Source organism: Micropterus salmoides, unplaced genomic scaffold (assembly GCF_014851395.1).
Source record: "Micropterus salmoides isolate LMB-PRFRI ecotype aquatic unplaced genomic scaffold, ASM1485139v1 Ms_hic_scaffold_11, whole genome shotgun sequence".
NCBI lineage: Eukaryota > Metazoa > Chordata > Actinopteri > Centrarchiformes > Centrarchidae > Micropterus > Micropterus salmoides.
The window spans coordinates 12,694,777-12,716,331 of NW_024040152.1; the positions used below are offsets into that span (position 1 = coordinate 12,694,777).

The following is a 21,555-nucleotide window of genomic DNA, read 5'->3' on the forward strand; positions in this document are numbered from 1 at the left end:
CATGGTTCAGCATGCGCTGTGTTGACAGAGCCAAGAACTTTGCTTGTAGCATTCTGTCTTTGACATTGGCGCTTGTTCTCCACAACTAGGTCGTCAGAGTGTGTGTGCACTTTTGTGGGTGTGTGTGGGGCGTGTGTGCTTGCATCTGCGGATACTAGATTGCATGTCACAGTCCAGTGACTAGATGGCGTCGGCCATACAGGGTTACCCTTGCTACATAATGCATACGTCTGACGGCTCGGTGTGGAGCTTCTTGGGATCCAGCCAGTCAACTAGAGCCTGTCAGATTTCCTAACTGCAGGCCCAGTACCAGGAACACTCTTCATGTCTTCATTTCAGTTCCAATTGTAACCTAGTTTGAGGTATTTTTAGCAGGAGCTCCCCTGAGTTCTGAGCTCTTTAATAGCAGGGACCATGCAAGAGGGCAGCTAGCAGATAAATTACACTTCTTCAGATCCACATATTGGAGCGGGAGAGATGGCTATAGGCTCCAGCATTAAATATAACATGAATACTTCCACTGCACTATTCCCACTGGGTCATTACCACACTGCATTCAAAGACTGTAATCCAAATGTACCATCATTACATCTGACTGTGCTGAAGCCTCTGCAGTACGCAGAGATGTATGTAGCTCATTAGCGTGTTATTAATTCATAACTCATTGGTCAAATTCACATACAGAACACAGTATAATTAATGAGAGTGGAGAGCTCACAGTGTGCTGATACTAGTTAGTAAATCCCAGGAAACCTTAAAGAAACAGTCAGTGATCTAAGATTCATGATCTCAAATACAGTACTAAGTACTGCAAATCTCTTTAGTTGTGTTTGTAGCTGGGAAATGTCTGGTTGTTTCTGTCAGGATCCATAATTTGTAACTCATCCAGGAATGTATTTTTCCCCCTTAACAATCAACATGATACATATTCATAATAAGCAGTGTATTGATTTAATGAGAAACTTGGCAGAAAAGGCCATTACAGCACATGTTGATCTGTGGGCCCAACTCTTCTATGAATCTTAATGAGGTTATTCAAAAAGCTAAAGAGAGCAATAATACAAGTGCAGATACTGAGTCAAGCATTGTCACGTCACACTTACGAGTGTCCAGTGATCTAAATTTAAAATGAAAATAACCTAATTGTTCCAGACTTTGCCTGTAGTAACTACAGACAATTTCATTAGTGGGAAAATACAAAAGAGCATTTTCACTGCTGATTATTTGGTCATTTGTCAATTAATTGATAAATCTTTGGCTTTGAAATGTCAGAAAGTATCCTAAACAAATCTTCATATTGTTTGCTCTGTCAACACACTCCAAATTTACATAAAATAGGCAGATGATGGTATGATGGTATAATAGATGGAAAAGCAACAAATCTTCACATTTGAGAAGCTGAAACCACTGAATACTTGGAATTAAACTCAAAACGGCTGTTAATTAATTTTCAGCTCTAGTGAAATTTTCCCAGTTGGCAGCTCATATTTACAGAAAACCCAACTAAACATGAATGTGGGACAATTCTTTTCCATCTAGCTGTTGGTGTGGAAAGTGGAGGATGGAGTTCAATCTTGACGAGTGCTGAAACAGTTAGTCAATTGATATATTTGAAATTAATCGACAATCATTTTGATAATAAATCAATGATCCTAGTTGGCTTTGAAGGTGTCAGCTTGAGCTGTTGGAATATGTGATGGACATTTTTTTTTTACATACAAGATTAAATAATAATTGATTTAATGAAGGAAAATCCATAGATTAAACAATAACTAATTATTAGTTGTAGCCCCAGTGTTGACTATAGGGCAGTGTAGGTAATGTGTGTGTGTGTGTGTGTAATACTATACCTCTGCCTCGTAGATGAAGAGGATGACATAGGTGATTGTGTAGACTGTCATGTAGATGCTCAACTTAACCGACCCACTGTGACTGATCCTTGCCCTGACACACATTTAACACACCAAGCATACACAAAAAGTGTGTAAGAGATCGCACAGAAGTTAGCAGAAGATAAGAAACAAATACACACACACACTCATGTATTATGATATACCACACAACACAAAGGACTGTGCTGAACTTTATAAATATAAAATGGCTAGAGAGTCATGGCCGTGAAAAAGTCTGTCTGAACTCACAAAAGCAGAAATCTTTAGTTTCACAGCAGCAGTCAACATATAGAAGCATTTCAGCATTAAGCCATCATCAGCACTTCAAACACACTTTCGCTCAGACTAAGTCAACACCACACACACCAGAAAAAACATATCAAAAGTTGTTGGGTAGTTATCTCCAGACTGTTAACTTATCAGTTACTGTAGATAAACCACGTTTTTAGCTTGATGGCGTTGCAGTTTTAAGTTTATTCACTGGGGTTTTAAGAGGGTTTAATAAGTGAGTGAGATCACAGAATCTTCTGAACCCAGAGGAGGATGTAATCCTAAAGTCAAAAAAGCCAGCTCATATCTTGCAAGCTCAGTTTTTGCTAGAAGAGTTTGGAGAGTCTGGAAAAAAACATCCACAGAGATTCAACTGAGCCTGAAGCAAGATCAATCTTCAAACTATGAGCTGTAGTTTAGATGATGATTCACCACGAATCAAAACTCAAAACCTCATGAACGGCCAGTTATTTTAGCTGTTTAAAAAGCATGATTGGGTCCTTTCTCACATAAAACTGCTGGGGATAGAAAACAGAAAACATTTCAGCTGGCATTTTTATTAACTGGATTTGGAATGGAAAATGGGAATTGGACAACTGGAAAGACTACTGACAGTTGGGCATTTGTCCAGTCAGGTGTGAGATAGATACATGCTGATGTTCCAGTAAATCATCTATTGTGCATGTTACCTGAAATGACGGCTGTCCTAAGCAAATGTCACTTAAGCCTTGCCAGACAACAAAAGCAAGAGCAAACCAAAAATGTATAAAAGAAACACAAAAACAACATCAAATTCACAACCCAGCAGCATCAGTCTGTCACATTCCCCAGATGTAGCAGTTCATCCACACATCAGACCCAGTGTACTAACTGACTTTTTGACTGACACCTAACATTGTCATATATTGAGATAGTGACTGTCACAGTGTGGGCCTCACACTGAGAGACAGTGGTGGCATAAACATACACACAAGGTGACAGGCTTCATAAACGCAGAAACACATAGGCTTGAGGAAATACATGTATACACACACACACACACACAAGCTGCAAAAAAGTTCAAACCCCTACCTGGTGACAGTGAAACCTTTGCCCAGCAATATGAGCATCAGAAGGAACACCAAGAAACTGACGGAGAATAGTAATTTCCCTGGAGAGAGACAGAAAGTGAGAAAGAGATGACAGAGAGGATAATTAGGTTGTGGTTGCTGAATATCAGAGGGGAAAGAAAAAATCAGGTCGCCACACACAATTCTGTAACCATTCTAAATACTGTCACCATACCAAAATATTTGAATGTATTGCACGAAAGGCCTAGTTGGGGCATAATTTGGTAATTGTGGATGAATTTTATCTGAATTGGCTGAATAATACATCTTATTTATCTCAAGGTCAGTAGTAACCTCAATTTATCCCAGGTGATTACAGAGCCCACTAGGCCAAATTTGATAGACTACTCATCGTCTAGACTAATTGATTTCATCTTTCCCAATAGGATTAACAACATTATGGCCTGCGGTGTCTGTGGCCTAGGAGCAACATACACTATACATCTGAAATCCCAGATGTTTAACACAAAGACCCCCCTCCCAGTCATTAACAAACATGCACCATTCAAAAAGCTTAGAATAAAAGATAGATTAACTCCTTGCTTTTCACCCAAATGATCTGCTTTATTTAAAGAAAGGAACAGAGCCTGGTCACTTGCCAGACGCTCCATCCAATTGGTCATCATTTGGACGGCTTAGAAATGCACATCATTTGTGAGAACCAGTAAATCTAATTATTATTTTGACTTAAAACGCTGCAGCATTTTGGAAAGCAGTAAACTCAAACAAAATCCTGCACATATTAATTGTGGCTTGATATCTGAACGGAAAGACATTTGCCTTGTTCTTAATAGACATTTTGCCGATGCTGGGCATTTATTTAAAAAGGATTACACGGGGCCCTTATTAATGATTATGTTTGTACCATTAACCACGTTTCTCATTTTACATTTCAGCCCCTCTCTCCAAGTATATCTCCTAAAAGTATTACAAGCCATTGATACCAGGAGTTCAGCTGGAGAGCATATACTGGATCCTTTTTTATTTTTTTCCACTCCATTTAGACACAGAGCAATTAACACATATTTTTAATCTTTCTATCACAACAGGCACATTTCCTAATGTTTGGAAGTTTGCCCATGTAATTCCATTACATAAAAGGAGGTGATAAAAATGATCTTTAATTACACACCAATCTGCAAATTAACTTGTCTAGCAAAAATCCTAGAAATAACCAACTCAAGAAGACATTTCTTTGAAGTCACTTTGTTTTAACTCTGAACCAAACCAGATTTAGAACCACTATTTCAAGTATTACATTAGTTACAAATAATATATAGTATCCACTTTAGAAAGTAAGACAAACGCATTTGATACAGTTGATCATACTTTGCTCTTACAAAGATTATGCAGTACTGGCTTTGATGGAAAGGCTTGTGATTGGTTCTAGAATTATTTGTTTGATAGACTGCAATGTGTGAAGTTGGGGCATGTCTGATTTCTTGCTGCTAACAAAAGGCAAGGTTCAATTTTAGGTCCTCTTCATCATTTATATTAATGATACAGTCTCTCCACTAAGTGGCTGGTAAGTCCATCTTTATGCAGATGACACTATTGTCCACTATATTGCTGATTCTGTACACCTAGCCATTTAGAACCTAGAACTTTCCTTTAATGCCCTTCATGACACTCATAATATGAATTTGGAAAATCAGCCTTTTATTTTAGTGCCTCAAATTCCTGGAATGATCTTCAACGCACACTAAAAATCAATATTCTACTAGCCTACGGACAATGTATAACAATGATCACAAACCTCCCTGCCTCAACCCTGCCTCAACTGTTTGACTCATTTTTCTTTATTCTCATCTGTGTTTGTCCTATTTACTTTAACTTGTATGTAACTTGACATCATTACAAATTAAGGCAAAGTCAATGGTTCTTCAAAATCATTTATGGTCTTGCACATGCTCATCAAACCAACTGTTGCACTTTTTCACGTGCACACACGTGCATCATAGTCCACTGATTCATTCTGCTCAGGCAGCATGGGATTTTCCAGTGCAGAGGCAGTTTCAGTCAGTCAGTCAGTCAGTGGCTGATGCAGGAAAAGAACTCACCAAGTATTTTCAGGCTGCCGTTGCCGACTCCATCTCTAGCATACAGGCCCCAGTAGACACAATGGAACAACAGGCTGAGCACTGCCAAATGGAAAGGATGCAGGGAAGAGAGAAATGGGAATAAAATCAGAGAGAAAGGGAGAAGGAGGGCGAGGAGAAGAGAGAAAGGTGGAAAGATATGGCAGAGCAGTAGAATGGGTTTTTGGGGAAAAAAAGAGGAGAACAGGTAGAAAAGAAGATGTAAGAGAGAAGAAGTAAAGAAAAGATAAGGAAGACAGTGAGATGAGAACGAGTAAAGAGAAAGGGGGAGGTGGTAGGAGAAAGGGAGAGAAATGGAGAGAAGAGAAAAGAGACAGAAAATAATTGATAAAAAGAGATGAAAAAGGAGCAGCAGGCTTGAAAGAAGTGGGAGGAAAGGGATATAATTTAGAGGTGGCAGGAGAATAGAGAAGGGATTTGAAGAGGGGACAAGCAAGCGAGAAGGAAAAATGCGAGATAAGACGAGGGAAGAAAAAGGAGAGGATAGGGTGAGAAGAGTGAGGGGGTGTTCGTCAATAACAGCATGCTCCACTGAACACTGTAACGCAGCACGGCTGTTTGCAATAGTTCCTATTCACAGGCTAATAAGGGCGATAATATCTTGGCTCTTGAAGTTGGGATTAAGGTATGAGATGGTGCGGCTGTGCAAGAGTCTCATTGTCATCCTGATTGTGTGTGTGTGTGTTCGGGACAGAAGCTCTCACCCTCCACACCTGCCGCTGTCATAAACATTTTGTAGGTTGTGTGAAGAAGCTGTCTTCCCTTCAGATTGTCTGCAGGGAGAAAACAAAACACAAAAATGAAATAGAGGTGATGGATGGGATGTGCGTGTGTTGGTGGGAATAGAGATAAAAAGGATGGAGATATGCTAACAGATGGCGAAGGAGAGCAAGAGTGAGATACAGAGTGAGAGACAGAGAGAAGAGAAAAAAGAACCAGGGAATGGGCCAGATAAATAGGGAGGGGTGAGACCATTAGTATGCATCCATCTTGTGATGCGGGTCTCTAGATGAGACGTTATACATCTTCTCTATCCTCTCTCCTTAATCTGGGAGGAAATACTTTTAATGCGTATTTAAGCAGGCAATTTTACTACCAAAATACTCCTACAAACAACAGTGGCCTGGGGGGGGGGAATTTACAGGGGGAGGAAGGGTCATAAACGTTCACGCATGCACTCACAGCTGCCCTGTATAACGACAGGCTTGGCAAGCCAAACGCTGCTGGATCCTCCTGTGATTTCCTCAAAGGCACTCGGGTGATGGCTGTCAAAGGAACATTCCTCCCAAGAATGAAAATACGGTCATCTTCTCCGGACTTCAATTTTTTATAACCTTTCAAATCTTTCTTTCTCTTTCATAATCTGCATAAATCTGTGACAATGTGAATATTGTTTTCAATTAGGTAGACGTTATGAATATGTCCGTTTAGGCCTTTTCTCCTCCATTTCTACAACATTGTCATTTTTTTGTCTTTTGCTTGATTTGAACTCTTGCAAATTTATAAAACTCAAACTCAATTAAAATCAAGCCTCTACGTGAGTGAATATTCCAGTATACATACACATGGTGAATAAGATACAACAGTTCATTCAAGGCCTTCTCCTAATCTGCATAAAATCATAAAATAAGTTTCAGCAGAATCCAAGCGTCAAAAGGTGAATTTGCGCCTCATTATGTAGCCTTGCTCTGCAATATGGCAAGGAATAAACTTCCCCCAACCCCCTGTATTTAAAGTCAATACAGGTCCACTTTCATTTCCAAATATTATATGCACTTTTGGATACATTTGACTCTAAAACACTTAAATGAAATTGCAGTTTTTTAAGGTTATTTTATGCAAATTTTGGAGCTTAATATTTGTAAGTGTGTTGATAAGGACCCGTGAATTAGACAGTTTTCACTTTTATTTTGAGACATTCCTGTCAGAGACTTCTAACCTTCATGGTACTCACAGCAGTAAAAACGTACATTTTCATTCCTCATTACTCTGTATAATCACAGACCAAATAAATAGTCCCAATAAAAATTGAGTGTGATCTGTTGATTATCCAGAGAATCTGTTTCTTTTTTAATTGTAATATTTTATAGCCGTGGGCACAAAAACAAATTCAATTCACCTCCATTGTATGTGGGTGGCTGCAGAAATCTCAGGGACACATTTCTCAAAATCTTGGCAAATAAAACCAAAACTATCTGTACGGCTAGAAATTGCTAGGACAGATATCATCCCTCCATGGGTTCTCAAGATGAGGATGAGAAAATTTTTTTCTTGTTAATACTGGAAACTTTCACCTCATCAGGCAATCCTTAAAATTTTGAGGAGGGAAAACTAGACTTAAGCTGAGCTGCTAATAATACAAGTTAAGGCCATAATCTGTGATGTTTAGTTACAAGCAGACACTGCTTCATTTTAAGGGGGCTACAAGCCAAAGAGATAGGGAACCACTGCACAAGAAAATAGGGAACCACTGCACTAGAAAATATGTTTTTTGTAATTTAGGTGAATCAGCCCTCTACTAGTTTGGAAAAAGGAAGATACGTGGCTGCACATGATAACCTTACGTGACGAAAGCAGGGAATGAAGAGTTTTCATCCAGTGGGTAAGTCATTCCTTGGAGCTTTTGTTCTCAGCTGCTTCGGGTTATGTGAGCTGTGACCTTCGTGTGACTAACTCGCTTCAATAACCTTAAGTCTATACCTTCTCCATTCAACCGTTAACCTTTACACGAAAACCAAACCCCGCTCTTGCCATCCTCTCACCCCTGCTTTTTATGTTGCTCATTCTCTGTTCTGACAAACTCCAGGCCCCAAGAAAAAATAGGCACATGCTCCACCTTTACTTATCAGAGGAAACATGAAGACTTACTCCTAGCCCATCAAGAAAGCATGTAGATTTTTATAACAGATCTGAGGAAAAGGGCACTTAATGACTGCTGCAGACTTAGAAATTCAGAATTGGTTTGTTCATAGAAGAGGGAGAAAGAGAGATACAATAAGTGGAAAAGACAGTACTTACAGGCAAAGTAGCAGGAGAGGAGGAACACCATGGAGAAGATGACCAGGAACGTAATGTCTGTCTCCAAGATTCCTGTGAATAGGAGATGGAGAATGTAGAGGAAACAGAATAATTGATGAGAATGAAATATGGGGGGAAAAAGGTAGGAAAGGGAAAAATGAAGATGCAAGAGAGGTGGTTGAATCAAAACCAGAAAGTAAAGCAGTCAATGAGGTTCACAGAATATCAAGGTGAAGAAGACACGTGGAAGGTAGAAAAATAAAGGGATGAAAAATCGGAGAGGCAGGTACGTGATGAGGATATTGGATTAGTTAAGAAACAGAGAGAGAGAGTTCCAGTAGAAGGAGAGTGGGAGAGAGACAGAACATTGAAGATGTAGGAATAATTCATTTAGGAGGTACTTGGGCCTCTTCTTCTTTTCATCCCTTACTCTCAGTTCATCTATCATCATTAATTCATTCAGCCGTTTCTTCATTATTGTAATTTGTTCAGTTCAGTGTGCTTTATTGGCCGTGCTAAGTGGTGTTGGCGTGTGCCATCAGCGATTCGTTCCATAATCTCTCTCTTTCTGTCTAATCACTCTTACCGAACTCATCTGCAGAAAAATGCTGCGTCCAGAATGACTGGCCATTGGTCAGTTTCATCTCATACTCCAGCCGCAAGCCATCGCCCTGCGAGAGACGGGAGAGGAGCAAACGTCAACAGAGGGAAAGAAAGAGCAAGGAGGCAGGTGAGATTAAAAGTGTATTCTCTTGCAGTGTTACAGGCTTTATGATCTTTACACTGCAGGTTGAAATGTCAGTGAAAGGTAACTCTTTAAATATATTTTTGAAAATTATTCCTTTGACATTTTACTTTTTCATTATAAATTTGATGATGGAGACCTACAGAACCTTTTGGGAGAGAAAAAAAGGTGTTAGCTGGACTTGAATTTTGTGTTTTGGAAACTGTATGAACCTCAGAGTGCTGTGTCACCCAGACATGATTTAAATCCAAATGAAATTAAATTACAGATTTTTTCTGCTACAGCATATGTATCTGCTCTGTAAAGCACGTGCTGCATTCGTTTTTGAAAAATAAAATCATAAACCAAAAGGGAGAAATTAATATTATATATTTTTTCATTTCATGATGGTACTTCATTAAACTGTCAACAATCTCCTTCCAGGCTTGAGGTAGAATTTCTTGGTTTTCTTTGACATGTTTTGGTATGAGTTCCAATACAATTGCAATACCTTACTTTATCATCTTTTTTTGTTATTTAACAAAAAATGCCAACATTCTTAAAAGTTAAATATTGTCTAAGCAGCCACACAAGACTGCTAACTCAGTTGGTACTAAAAATGCACACTAAGCAAGTAGAAATCATTACTCAGAAAGATCACATACAATCAGCAATGCAGCCTTTAAAGAGGCCAGAATGTTTGTTTAAAACATAAAAAAATGAAAGAACATTATCAACAGAATGTGAATAAGTAACAGTTCTGACGTCATGTTAGACATCATTGTATTGTGTTGCAAATATATCTACTGAAGCTTCTGAACTCATAGCACTGTGCTAAGTTAGCTCCATAGCTAACTGAGCTAACTAACTAACAGCAGTTAGCAGCATTTTGGAATATGTCCCGCTATCTCATATCACAATGTCAACACCCTGCTTTAACTTCTACAATCAGAAACCATAACTGCACAATCATGGTGAAAAACATCTTACATTGCTGCTGATCATTAGACAGGTTTGTGTTTTGTACTGTAAGATCGCTGATTATTCATTTCCTGCAGCACAAATTTTCCACTGATGCCCATTCTTCACACCAGACTGTCAAGTGATTGAACAGGGCGAATGTACCGCATGTGACTTCAGTGGATGGGCTGTTCTTCTCTGTTGCAGCTTTGGGATTTAGTTTGATGAGTTGAGCGTGTTTTAGCATAAAATTCATTCCAACCACAGCTTGAAGTTTAAATAACTGCCCAGATATCCTCAAACTTTGTCCTGATACAAGAGAAGGAAAACATCCACATCCTCCTTGGTGAGGGACATATAGTCAGTCAGCCCCAAAGCTGGCCTGAAAGTGCCTCGGGATCCCCCAGGTGTGTGGAGGAAGTTAAAGGATAAATAAAATGAATCTAGGCTGCTCTGCCTGCTGTACTTCCAATGAGAAGATGACCCAGATTAACAGGAAGCAAGGATGGATGGATCACATCCATAGCGGTTTCCTCTGATTTACTGAGTATTCTTGTTTTTCCATTATTGATAGTTAGTGTCTGATATAATTGTTCTGCATTGCAATGTCATGAAAGAAAGCACAGAAAGAGAATATTTGGGTACTATAGGTAAGTGTGCAGGAAAGGAGAAATACCATGGAGAAAATGAACGTACCTGTGTGGTAAACCACAGTCTGAATGATGTTAATTTTTGGCAGTCACACTAATAAAAAAGTGTCTTTGGGAGGTGAGAAAAAAGAGGGATGGGGAGCAAGAACAAGAGAGGGGGGGGACAGAGATGGGTTGACAATCAGAGCACAGAGAGCTCATTTCACACACACAAGTTCAAAGCCGATAGAGTTTGCGCATGTTGCGGTGGAGCGAAGGAGAAGAGAGGAGGAGGAAAAAAAGACTTTGATTTCATTTGGCAGCCTGAGACTCCATCTCACTCCCTCTATCAAAAAGGGCGAGAAGCGTGGAGCGTGCACTGCCACAAAATCAATACAGACACAAAGAGCAAGGAGACAGAGATAAAGACTGATAGGTAGAGAGAGAGAAAGTTAAAAGGAAAAAAACAGTTAAGGAGAATGGCAGAATGAAGAAAAAAGAGCAAATGCAAAGAGGGAAAGAGGGATGGATGCAGGAGAGTAAGGATAGATAAGGGGTGTGATGAAAGTACTACTTCACACAACAGGGATTCTCCCTCTGTGGGACTGACAGGGAGTCACAGGATGATTTTAGGGGGTTGCTTGTTGGTTTCACTTATAAAAGGCATCCATTTCTGATATACTGTACTGATGTATCCCACGCTGATGGTGTTCTCACCCAAACACCCCTTGTCTGTTGTTTTGTAAGGGTGGATCTCATCTCTGGAACATTAAGTGTTTGGTTCTAACTTACAATTTAGGGCACCTACCTAAGTGTTTCTCAGAAAACTGACCGTGGACAATTAGTTATGCACACTGGATATCTAAACAAAGTATATGGACACCCAAACATTACATCCATATGTTATTGTTTAATATGTCATTCCAAAACCATGGGCATTTAATGCATAATTTACTAAATAATGGTCAAAACTGAAGCAGCAGCAATCCTCACTTTTAGTCACACTGGATCCTACATTTACAAGAATGCCTTAAAGTGTAGAGCTGACAATAATCTGAAAAATAAATTCATTGAGAAAATCACCAGATAGATGATAACTGTAGCGGATAATAAAAATAATTCTTGCAGCCCTGACAAAGTGTATTTTAGAATAATACACGGTACAAATATTGTAGCAGAATCACACTCTTAAGTATTGCCCTGTATTCACACTGTGAGTAACACAATCTACAAATCATCAGGTCTGTTTATTTCTTAGAAAAGGTGGGTATCTCTCCCAAAAGACTCACAACAGTGTCAAATACTCCTGTTATTATGTCTTATTTATTACATTAAAAGAGCGCAATGTTTCAAGGCCAACCTGACTCCCCATCTGGCAAAGAAAAATATAATAATGATCCATCTTCAGTATGTGACTGTCAAGCCTTAATGAGAGATATAATATACAATTTTAAAAATCAGAACTGGAGAAAATACAGCAGATGCGGGCATGTTTCAACACTGTTTGGATGAGTCACCTGGGCAAGTAGACAGCGGAGAAATTTTGGCCATTTTAGTTGCCTGTGTCCATTAACAGCCAGTTTAATTTTTTCAGTGCTTCCTTGGCTCCCTACTGAGGTAATTTTGTTTCATTAACAGCAGTTCAGCTCAACATAATAAAGCAGAGGTTGATTACACCCATTCAAAGCTTTCCATTTCTCCACTTCTGTTTCAAGGATAAATGCCTCATAAACTGTTTATTTTTAATTAATGGTACGACTAGTTATACCTAACGAGTTATATTACTGCAAATTCTCAAAACTTTGTGGCTGTACAGTGCTGCACAGGTGCAATTAGAGCTGGACTGTACAGTGTGATGTATGTCTGTAAAGAAAGCTTTTAAAAGTTTTGAGACTTTAAATGATCAAATTATTATTCATGCAAAGGCATGTGCTGGAGAAAAAAATAACATTCAAGCCTGCTAATTTTAGTGCACTTTGGTTACTCTGACAATTTACTAGTCTGAATATCCTTCATCCTGGCTGCCAGAGGTCCCCTGCTCTGTAATTTGTGATGACCTGAATTTTATTTATAATGACTGTCTTTTTTCTCCTGATGAAATAATGATTATTTGCAGCCTTGAGGTTTCCTGCTATAATTAATCAAGTGAAATTGCCTGGAAATGTTGAATAATGCTCAACCTCACATTTTACCATTTTGTGCAGGCAAGTCTAAATCTGGGGAGTGAGAGTAGTCATCCTCTGGTTTTAAGAGCTTATGAGCCGATATAGATTTAGACCCACTTCAGCACAGGTAAAGACTGAGATGGAAAGCACATGAAAGGAGCGCTGGATAAGAGAGAAACAGGGACAAGGAGAGGAAAATATGTAGTAGCACATAAAAGTGTTTAGAAAAATGCATGGAATGAGCGAGAAGCAGAGAAGAAATGAGACCAGTGAGATGGCAAGATGGAGGGGAAAAATGCAATTAGAGACAGGCTGACAGAGAGGAGCAGAAGACGGAGAGGTAAATAGATATGAAATGGCATGGAGTGCGTCATAGCTTGGTGACAGAGAGTTGAAAGAGAGCGGGGACGTAGCCAAAGATTGTGAGCGACAGAGGTAGAAAAGACAGATAGGTGTGAAAGCAAAAGGCAGGCAAGGGGTGGAAATTGGATGCGGGGAGAAGCGTGCATATGTCCCCGGGAGTGGAGAAGAGCTTTTATACTTTAGTTCAACAGCATTAGGCAGCGTGTCTATCAGCGGATGCTGGCGTGACACTAAACCACACTCTGCGGGAAGCATCCGTTCTAATCATATCCTTCTTCAGCCAGCGCTCTCAACCGACAGCACAAAAACAAACCCACAAAAAACAATTCTCTCACACACACGCAGAATCATGTCCAGGAGCATGACACTGATGTAACCCAGAGAATGACACTGACAGGCAGGCAGACATTCAGTTTCCACATTCAACAGGAATCTTACTTATTCATTATTTTCCTCCTCCACTTTCACAAACATGAAAACACTGCAAACATAAAAAAAACAACACACACACACACACACATATTCCTGGGATTTCGTCCTTGACTGAAGCCCTCGGTGTAGGAGGATGCATCATCACTAAGCAGAGCTATCATTACACATGGTCATGATTTCTTCACCGAGTGCCCCAGTCCAGACTCACATCAACAAACAACACACTGTAGCTACCACTTCGCTCTTTTTTCTCCTGGTACACCATTAGCACAATACTGAGTCCCATTATAAAACAACACACTGCTTAAAAGTCCCTGAAGCTAGCTAATCAATAGGCTTCAGTGGAATCCTTGTAAGGCATGTTTAGCACAGTTTAAGCAGAGAGTCACATATTAAGAGTCTTTGTTGCACAAAGCCCTGTAGCATGGGAGAGAGATAAAACGCTTCATGGTGTTCAGAGGCAATTCATAGAGAGATGCACAGATTCAGGGTCAGCTGTAACAGATGAAGTGAGTAGGGCATGGGGATGTGAGGGGCATTTTGGAAAAGAAAGCATTACTATTAGCTATACTACATTTAGAATTGAGTCTGGTGGTCTGTAACATGCAGCAGCATTTCAAATTCTTTAGCAGAATATCAATATTTTCTAAATTGGAATCTTTACTATCTATCTATCCATCCATCTCATTTAATTACTGTAAATCACATGGTTAAATTTCCTTATTTTGCCTACTTAGATTACTTTATTTCTAGAATTTAAAATGTAGCCTGTGCAAACTGCTCAAATGGGAAAGCACATACTGGGACAAAAATTATGTTCAAGTTGATTTAAAATTTAAAAGGGAGGCAGCACAAAAAGTAGCCTTAAAACATCCAGGGTTTCACAGAGCCTTCCTCGGGGTATTCTTGGTATATTTTTGCCTGAGCTTTTAAGCTAATATGCTTTTAAGATGCTGCAGCTTGCACCTGAAATCTGTTTTTTTGCTTGACTGCAAAAACTTAAATGTTAAAATAACTCTTCAAAAAATCTGCATTGCAATATATTTATAAATATCTAAGAAAGTACACAACTCTCTTATCTCTTATCAATTATCCTCCTAAAGAACAATCTGTCTTTAATTTTGAATGATTTTTGGATAGATGATGATGCTGACGATGGGGATGTTTGTTTTCTTCTGATCTTCAGATAAACAAACAGTGACTACACGGGTCTGTTTGCACAAGAGCCCTCTGAGTCTGTGTGTGCGTCACCATGGAAACCGCCTGTTAGTACACCTGCCCTCATATAGAGGAAGAGTCAGGGTGGTCAGGGAAGTTACAGGTCAGTGCTTACCCCACACTTGCTGAGAGCGATGTACCACCATCTTTCCCTCACAGAGCGAAAACTACGGCCGCCCACGCAGCTCAGAACCTCCTCGTTCCCGTCTCCCTCAACCTGAGAGAAAGATAAAAGAAATGCATGGGGAGGGGGTGAACAGCGGATGTCATTAACCAAAACATCAGCGTGTTTTACCTAAGAGACAGACTGAATTATCACAGTAGAATGGGAGCCTGATACATCAAGATATAAACACATTTCACACCTCAATATAGACTAAAATGTGGGAACAAGATCACAACAACAGAGTCACGCTGGCACTGACACTTCCTAATGTGTTAAACACACACGTTGTGTTGTTTATTGAAAAAAGTTTTTCTGTTTTTTTAAAAAGGTGTTACAGGAGAGAAATATCTTTTGGACCTTTTCTGGCTGACTTGGATGCATCATCAAGAGTGGAAATGTGTGAATCAGTAAAATGTTACAAAAACACATTACAGGCCATTAGCGCTCTCTCTCTCGCTCGCTCTGTTTACATCTCTTACATATTAATGTTCCTTTTTTGCATTACAAAAGAATATGCAACAGGAAAGATGAAAATAAGTTCAACTGTCTGGTGATAAAAGGAATAATGTGATAGTCTGTAATGCGCACCTCTCACAACACAGAGAGGTCAGAGGTCAACTTGAGTTACAGAGCAGCATCCCTGCATTAGATTCTGTAGGATTCTCAGCGACACACAAGTGTTTGTATAAATTTGTGCGTGTGCTCTTACCACACAGCCCGACCAAGTGTAGCGTGTTGTGAGGTTGATGACCTGGTTGTTCTCAGGCCTCAGCACCGCTTCCTTCTGGTAGCAGTTCTGATGGCAGAAAACACAGTAAAATCAAAATAGGAACAACATTTAAAACATTCAAAACGGCCCTAATTGAAATTTCTGCTGTATTTTCTTACCCTCAGCCACTCTCATCTATTTCCATTTTCACACATTTCACAAAATATTTTTCAATAAAGCTCAGAAGAAGTGCACAGACTTGTTGCATGCAGCTGCAGGTTATACCTAGAATATGTAATGTAAATGTAAAGTAATAACAGAGCAGGAGTAAAAGCATAAGAGAACATTTTTCCAGTCTGGAAAATGCAATGTGTGTTTAATCAAAATGTAATTTAAATTATGGCTACATTGCCTTCTGGTCCATTGCAGCTGCTGTGATTGGAATTAAAATTGATATTTTTTGTCTCTTCTGTGATGGATTTCTCCCTGTGTCCAATGTGCTGAATATTAGTGTGAAATGGTGAGTGTAGAATAAAGGCATCGCTATTTGTTTCTAGGAAACTGACACAAACTCTCTTTGTAACTGTGCTGAAAATATCTTAACATAGTGTCACATTTGGGTGTCAAAAGACATCCGCAAGAAGAATACACCACCAAATCATCAAATGGGCCAAGAAATTCAAGGTTTTTGGTCAATGTTGTTCTTTATTTTTTAACTCTGCTAGACCATACCATGGATTTTCCTATATAGTTCACAAAACACATCATAACCCTAACTGTATTTGTAATAACTTACAGCTACATCAAATGTCATGTGTTGATAAAACAACACAAGGCTGTTTAAGCACAACTTTTAAAATGAGTGAGTGTAGGGTACCAACATATGGCTATAGTAAATGGTCGCATCATACATTATTCATGGTTGTGGAAGCAATTTAATGTTGGTTTTATTGACTGTATCATGTTATATCTTATAGTACCAGCTGACTGTGGCATATAAGACACAGATTAACGATTCATGAATGGGCCAATGGGGCCAATATTACATGAATCCACACTCTATAAAAAACAAAAATCTCAGACCTAAGACTTAAAATTATGCAATCAACCTTACGTTAAATGTACACTGCAGAGATTGTGGATGGGAGAATAAGTTTGCCAGCTCACCAAAATAGGAATTACTCAAAATGCATACAGTGCAGCCGGCATGGAAAAAGACGCATTTTCTATTGTTTTGGCTCTGTATTCAAGCAGACTGGATTTGAAATAAAACAATGACAATGAGGCTGAAGTGCTGACTTTCAGTTTTAAGGATGTTCAATTATTGTTAACCTAATGATATTGTTGGGTGAACAATATCAATATTATTCATAGCACATCGAATCCCCTTCTTTTGAACAGTGCAGCTGTACAAAGACAGGGATGTATTTCCTAAAATGTTCACCCAATAGGGATATAATTATCTTTAAATAAAGGCACATTACCCTGTATTGTTTTTAGGGCTGGGTATCGAGTTCAATACTTTTTAGGAAACCGACCAAATTGCCTCAATACCATCGAGCATCAAAAACTGTCTTTCGGTACCAAATTCCATACCTAAAGGTTCTTGGTAACGTCAATGAGCCAATAAGCATGCAGTATGCTTGATGGCTGTGGTCATGTAAACACTAGTTCAGGCCAGTTATGCACAGAGACGTTGCTCGTGGATGTATAAGACGTGGAGAAAATCAAAAGTGTGGCTACATTGCACCAGGCTTGATGCAACAGCGCAATGCAATATTTGTGACGTAAGATAATTGCTGCCAAGAGCGGCCACAAGACCTGGTGAAGCCCTTGACTGAGCATGGAATAAACTTAAGAGCAGAAAATTACTCCATCTTTGATGTCTCCAACAAGACAGAGCTTGCTTCAACATGCTACAAGTAGCGCCATTACTAGTTTCCATCCATCCATCCATCGTCAACCGCTTATCCTGTGTACAGGGTCGCGGGGGGCTGGAGCCTATCCCAGCTGACATTGGGCGAAAGGCGGGGTACACCCTGGACAGGTCGCCAGTCCATCGCAGGGCCCCCTTACTAGATTAACTACCGTAAAACTTTGAATAATAGCCCGGGCTTTTATTTGCTAAAATCACTGAATTGACCCTGCCTATATTTGGGACAGGCGTCCATATGGGACAGGCCTTTAATTATTTTTGCACAAAACTGAAACTACTATGAAACCGTTTTTATTTCAAACAGAATAATACTTATGTAAAAATTATCAAATATTATGAAATACACGTCATTCGATCTAGCTCCCACAGACGGCTTTTGCGCTTTTATTTTGAAGGCAGCAACCTATCGAAAACAACAACACGGTGCAGGATGAGAGAAGTTAGCAGACAGAGAGCGATGGACTTCACATGACAGGATTCACAACTTGGATAAATTTTTCTGAAAAGCTGTTTTGATTCTTTTGATCGGTGGACCCTTACAGACTAAAGGAATATATTAAATAATAAGAATTAGACTTTGGGTCTTGTTGTTTCCGTTAAATACCACTTAGTGAGTGGTATTGTGGAGAATCTAACTTCTATAAAAACCAGACCAAGGTTTGTCAAAATGTGTTCCCACACCAGGCCAGTAAAGGAGGTAGGTGGCTATTTGGGACTCGGCTATTAATTGAAGTTTTATGGTACATTTCTCAGTAGCTTGGTGGTGGCGTCGCTGTTTCGTGAATCAAATCAAAACAAAGGTCTTTTATTGACCGAGTAGCGTCCACACACGCTACATTTTCCCGAGCATTTCTGAAGGATCAGTAGGTGACGCCACCGCGACACACGCACCTGTATGTGCAGCAGGCGGAAGCGCTTCTGTGTGAGGGTGACATCACGTACCGATCCTGTGACTTTGCTGCAGTGGAATGAAGACACGCGATTGAGTTTACTTTCTATTGTGATAGTTGTTGCCTGGCCACCTCTTCCTCTAGTGAGGAGGAAACGTTGATATGTTGTGGCATAAACTTGTTTCCATGAGATGAGAGATTTCTCTCTCTCTTTCTCTCACGCCTATTGCCATGAATGTTTAGGTTACAATGTTGCCAGAGCACAAATTCACATTTAAACAATAAAAATATATAATTAATAAACAATAAAATTACATTATAAAAACTACAGAAAGAGGAATAAAAACAACAAAAACACAATATAGGCATATACACTGAAAATATGTCTTGCTTTTTGACAAGCAGTAGAATTTTTCAAAAGGAACAATTATTAAAATAACAAACAATATTAATGATAATAATGTGATAATTAAGTTACTTTATACAAACAACAATGGTTCTCAGTTTGTTGAGTATAAAATTGGTATCCAAAAAAGTATCGTTTAGGACCCGGTATTGAAGTTGAGGTATTGCATCGATATCAAAAATCTTTGAACGAAACCCAGCCCTAATTGTTTTATTTAGGATGTAATGTGTTCGAGTACTGGGCCAAAACCAAAAAAATGTATGACTGTCCAAAAACTTTTCTATAAATGGCAGTAAAACAGCTTCCGAAGCAGAACATAGACATCTATCTGCAGAAAATCTTCCCACTGTCATTTTCTAAAGAGCAGCGTCAGTTCAAGCAGAACTCTCTGCTGTCTCAAGACGTGTTCATAAGTATGGATTGTACCATCCTTGATCACTGCATGTATCATCAATAATAAATCATTGCCTGTGTGTGAAAAGCCTTTCAGGAACTGTGAAAGACAGCTTTGTTTTATTCTGAGCAGCATGAGCAGCGTGTGATCCTTTAGTTCAAGTTAAAATGGGAAAATTAACTAAATTGGAGTCACAGGGCTTTTTCATTACAACAGTGACATGCAAATTAGTAAATGAAGCTGTGTGTCTCTTTAATTTAATGGCTTGGCAAAAGACATGATCCAGACGGTGTCAGTATCTCACCTTTTCAGGCCTCTTGTACACAGCTGGCCACTGAGAACTGTCATCAAAGTAGAGCAATATGTTCTGACAGCAACGAGACTGCATAGAGGAGAGACAGAGAGAGAAAACAGAGAGTGCATAGATCCGAGAGGAGGCAGTGAGACAGTTTGAGATTTATACGACAAAAACTGTTTCCAAAGTCTGCAGGCTACAACAGTAAAGCAAGACACGGGTAAAAGAAGACAGAGCGGAAGAACAAAACAGACGAGTAGAAAGATAGAGCGGGGGAGAGAAAAAGGAGTAGGGGATAGAAAAAGAGGACGAGGTGGGTACAGCAGGAACAGCCGGAGGAAGGAGAGCAGAGAGAAAGAGCGATGACATCAGTTTAGATGTGGTAAGAGGAAGGAAAGAAAGAAAGAAAGACAGAGAGGTAGTTGAGAGGAAAGATAGAAAAGTAGAGAAAGAAAGGATGGAGAAAGAAGAAAAGTAAAATGCTTATGTTGCCAGAGAAGATAGGGTGACAAGCTGAGGCAATGTGGAACATTTATTGAAAATTATAGATGTAAAACATTCACAAACAAACACAGCACAGCTAACAGTAAGTTATCCTACCTTTGGATAGCGGAACCGGAAGTCCAGACGTCCAAAGTCGGTGAGAAAGCAGAAGCGAGTGAGGAAAACCCAGTCCTGGAGTTAAAAACGGAAGAGAGAGGGAAAAAAGTGAAACAAAAAAACAATTAACATGGATGAAGCAAAAACATTTGTCACCTTATACCCAGGCTAACTCAAGTCCCATGTTTCCATGGTAATAATCAGTATTACATGCTGACCAATGGCACCAACTGACAAAAAAAGAGCAAAACATGGCTCATAATTTGTGGTTTACTTACAATGTGGAGCAAAGCAAAGACATTGCAGTAACAAACTGGAAATATACTGTGCCTGACTGGTGAGTAAGTGGAAGAACTCAGCTCTGCTACAGGTCTGCACTGCGTTAAGATTTTATGCTACTGGATGTTTTTGGCATTGTTTCACTCTTTAATGAATTTTCTCATTAAAATGTCCTTGTAACGGTTGAACTTATCCAAAAGCCGAACATTTTCTGAACATTTCTGAACTGAGAGGTTTGGCGCGGTTGCTTGGTCAGACATGTGTTTTAGTATGGAATAAAGTCTTAATTTACCCAGAATTCATTAAATTATTCTTACTTACAATAGTCATGAAAGAAACAGCTTTGTGCAATGAATTAATGTACAGTCTGACTATTTCAATCAGAAGAGAGTTAATTTGGTGAGTGGTCTTTGGCAATTAGACTCAGTCATGACATCATCATATTTTTAAGGGGTTAGTAAAGCCATGAGTAGTATAGGATCCACCCCTGATGGAGTCTAGATACTGGTGGAGTTGGTAATGGGATGTGTGACAGCAACAATATGATTAGCTGAAGGAGATCATGACAAAATCTAGTTGATTAAAGAGTACCAATAGTAAGCTGATTACAAAGAAAGCCAGAGATGAGGGACAAAGACAGAGAGAGAGAGTAGCATAGTTAGTTTTCACTGAGGTTCATTAGTTAGATCGGTAGTAAGCCATTCGCAGTCAAAGTCTGTCTTTCTGAAACCACCCCCTGAAGATGGTGTTAGGTGAAAAGTCAAGGGATGACAAAAGTTATATCAGTTCATCCTGAGAGGCTGTCTGTACCAAATTTCACACCAATGCATCCAAGTTGTTGAGACATTTCACTCAAAACCACAAATGTCAGCCTCGTGGTGGCGACAGAGCAAAAGCCAGGGGATTACCAAAGTCAGTATCAATTAATGTCTGAGGAGCATGATGGTCTCTCCAAATGTTTGTGCAAATCCATCGAGTAGATGTTGAGATATTGCACATGA

At 39.4% G+C, this 21,555-nt stretch overlaps 1 protein-coding gene across 1 annotated transcript in view; it reads right to left on the bottom strand.

Annotated features, from left to right (window-relative positions):
* Window positions 1-21,555, bottom strand: part of tmem145 (transmembrane protein 145) — a 41,170-nt gene that overhangs the window by 6,497 nt on the left and 13,118 nt on the right. Inside the window, exons 2-11 of the mRNA XM_038710966.1 lie at window positions 20,276-20,350; window positions 19,685-19,762; window positions 15,755-15,841; window positions 14,995-15,096; window positions 8,975-9,059; window positions 8,389-8,460; window positions 6,075-6,143; window positions 5,332-5,412; window positions 3,234-3,312; window positions 1,851-1,944 (exon numbers count right to left, since the gene is read on the bottom strand). Of these exons, the coding sequence (XP_038566894.1) occupies window positions 1,851-1,944; window positions 3,234-3,312; window positions 5,332-5,412; window positions 6,075-6,143; window positions 8,389-8,460; window positions 8,975-9,059; window positions 14,995-15,096; window positions 15,755-15,841; window positions 19,685-19,762; window positions 20,276-20,350 (822 nt within the window). The remainder of the gene's footprint in view (window positions 1-1,850; window positions 1,945-3,233; window positions 3,313-5,331; window positions 5,413-6,074; window positions 6,144-8,388; window positions 8,461-8,974; window positions 9,060-14,994; window positions 15,097-15,754; window positions 15,842-19,684; window positions 19,763-20,275; window positions 20,351-21,555) is intronic.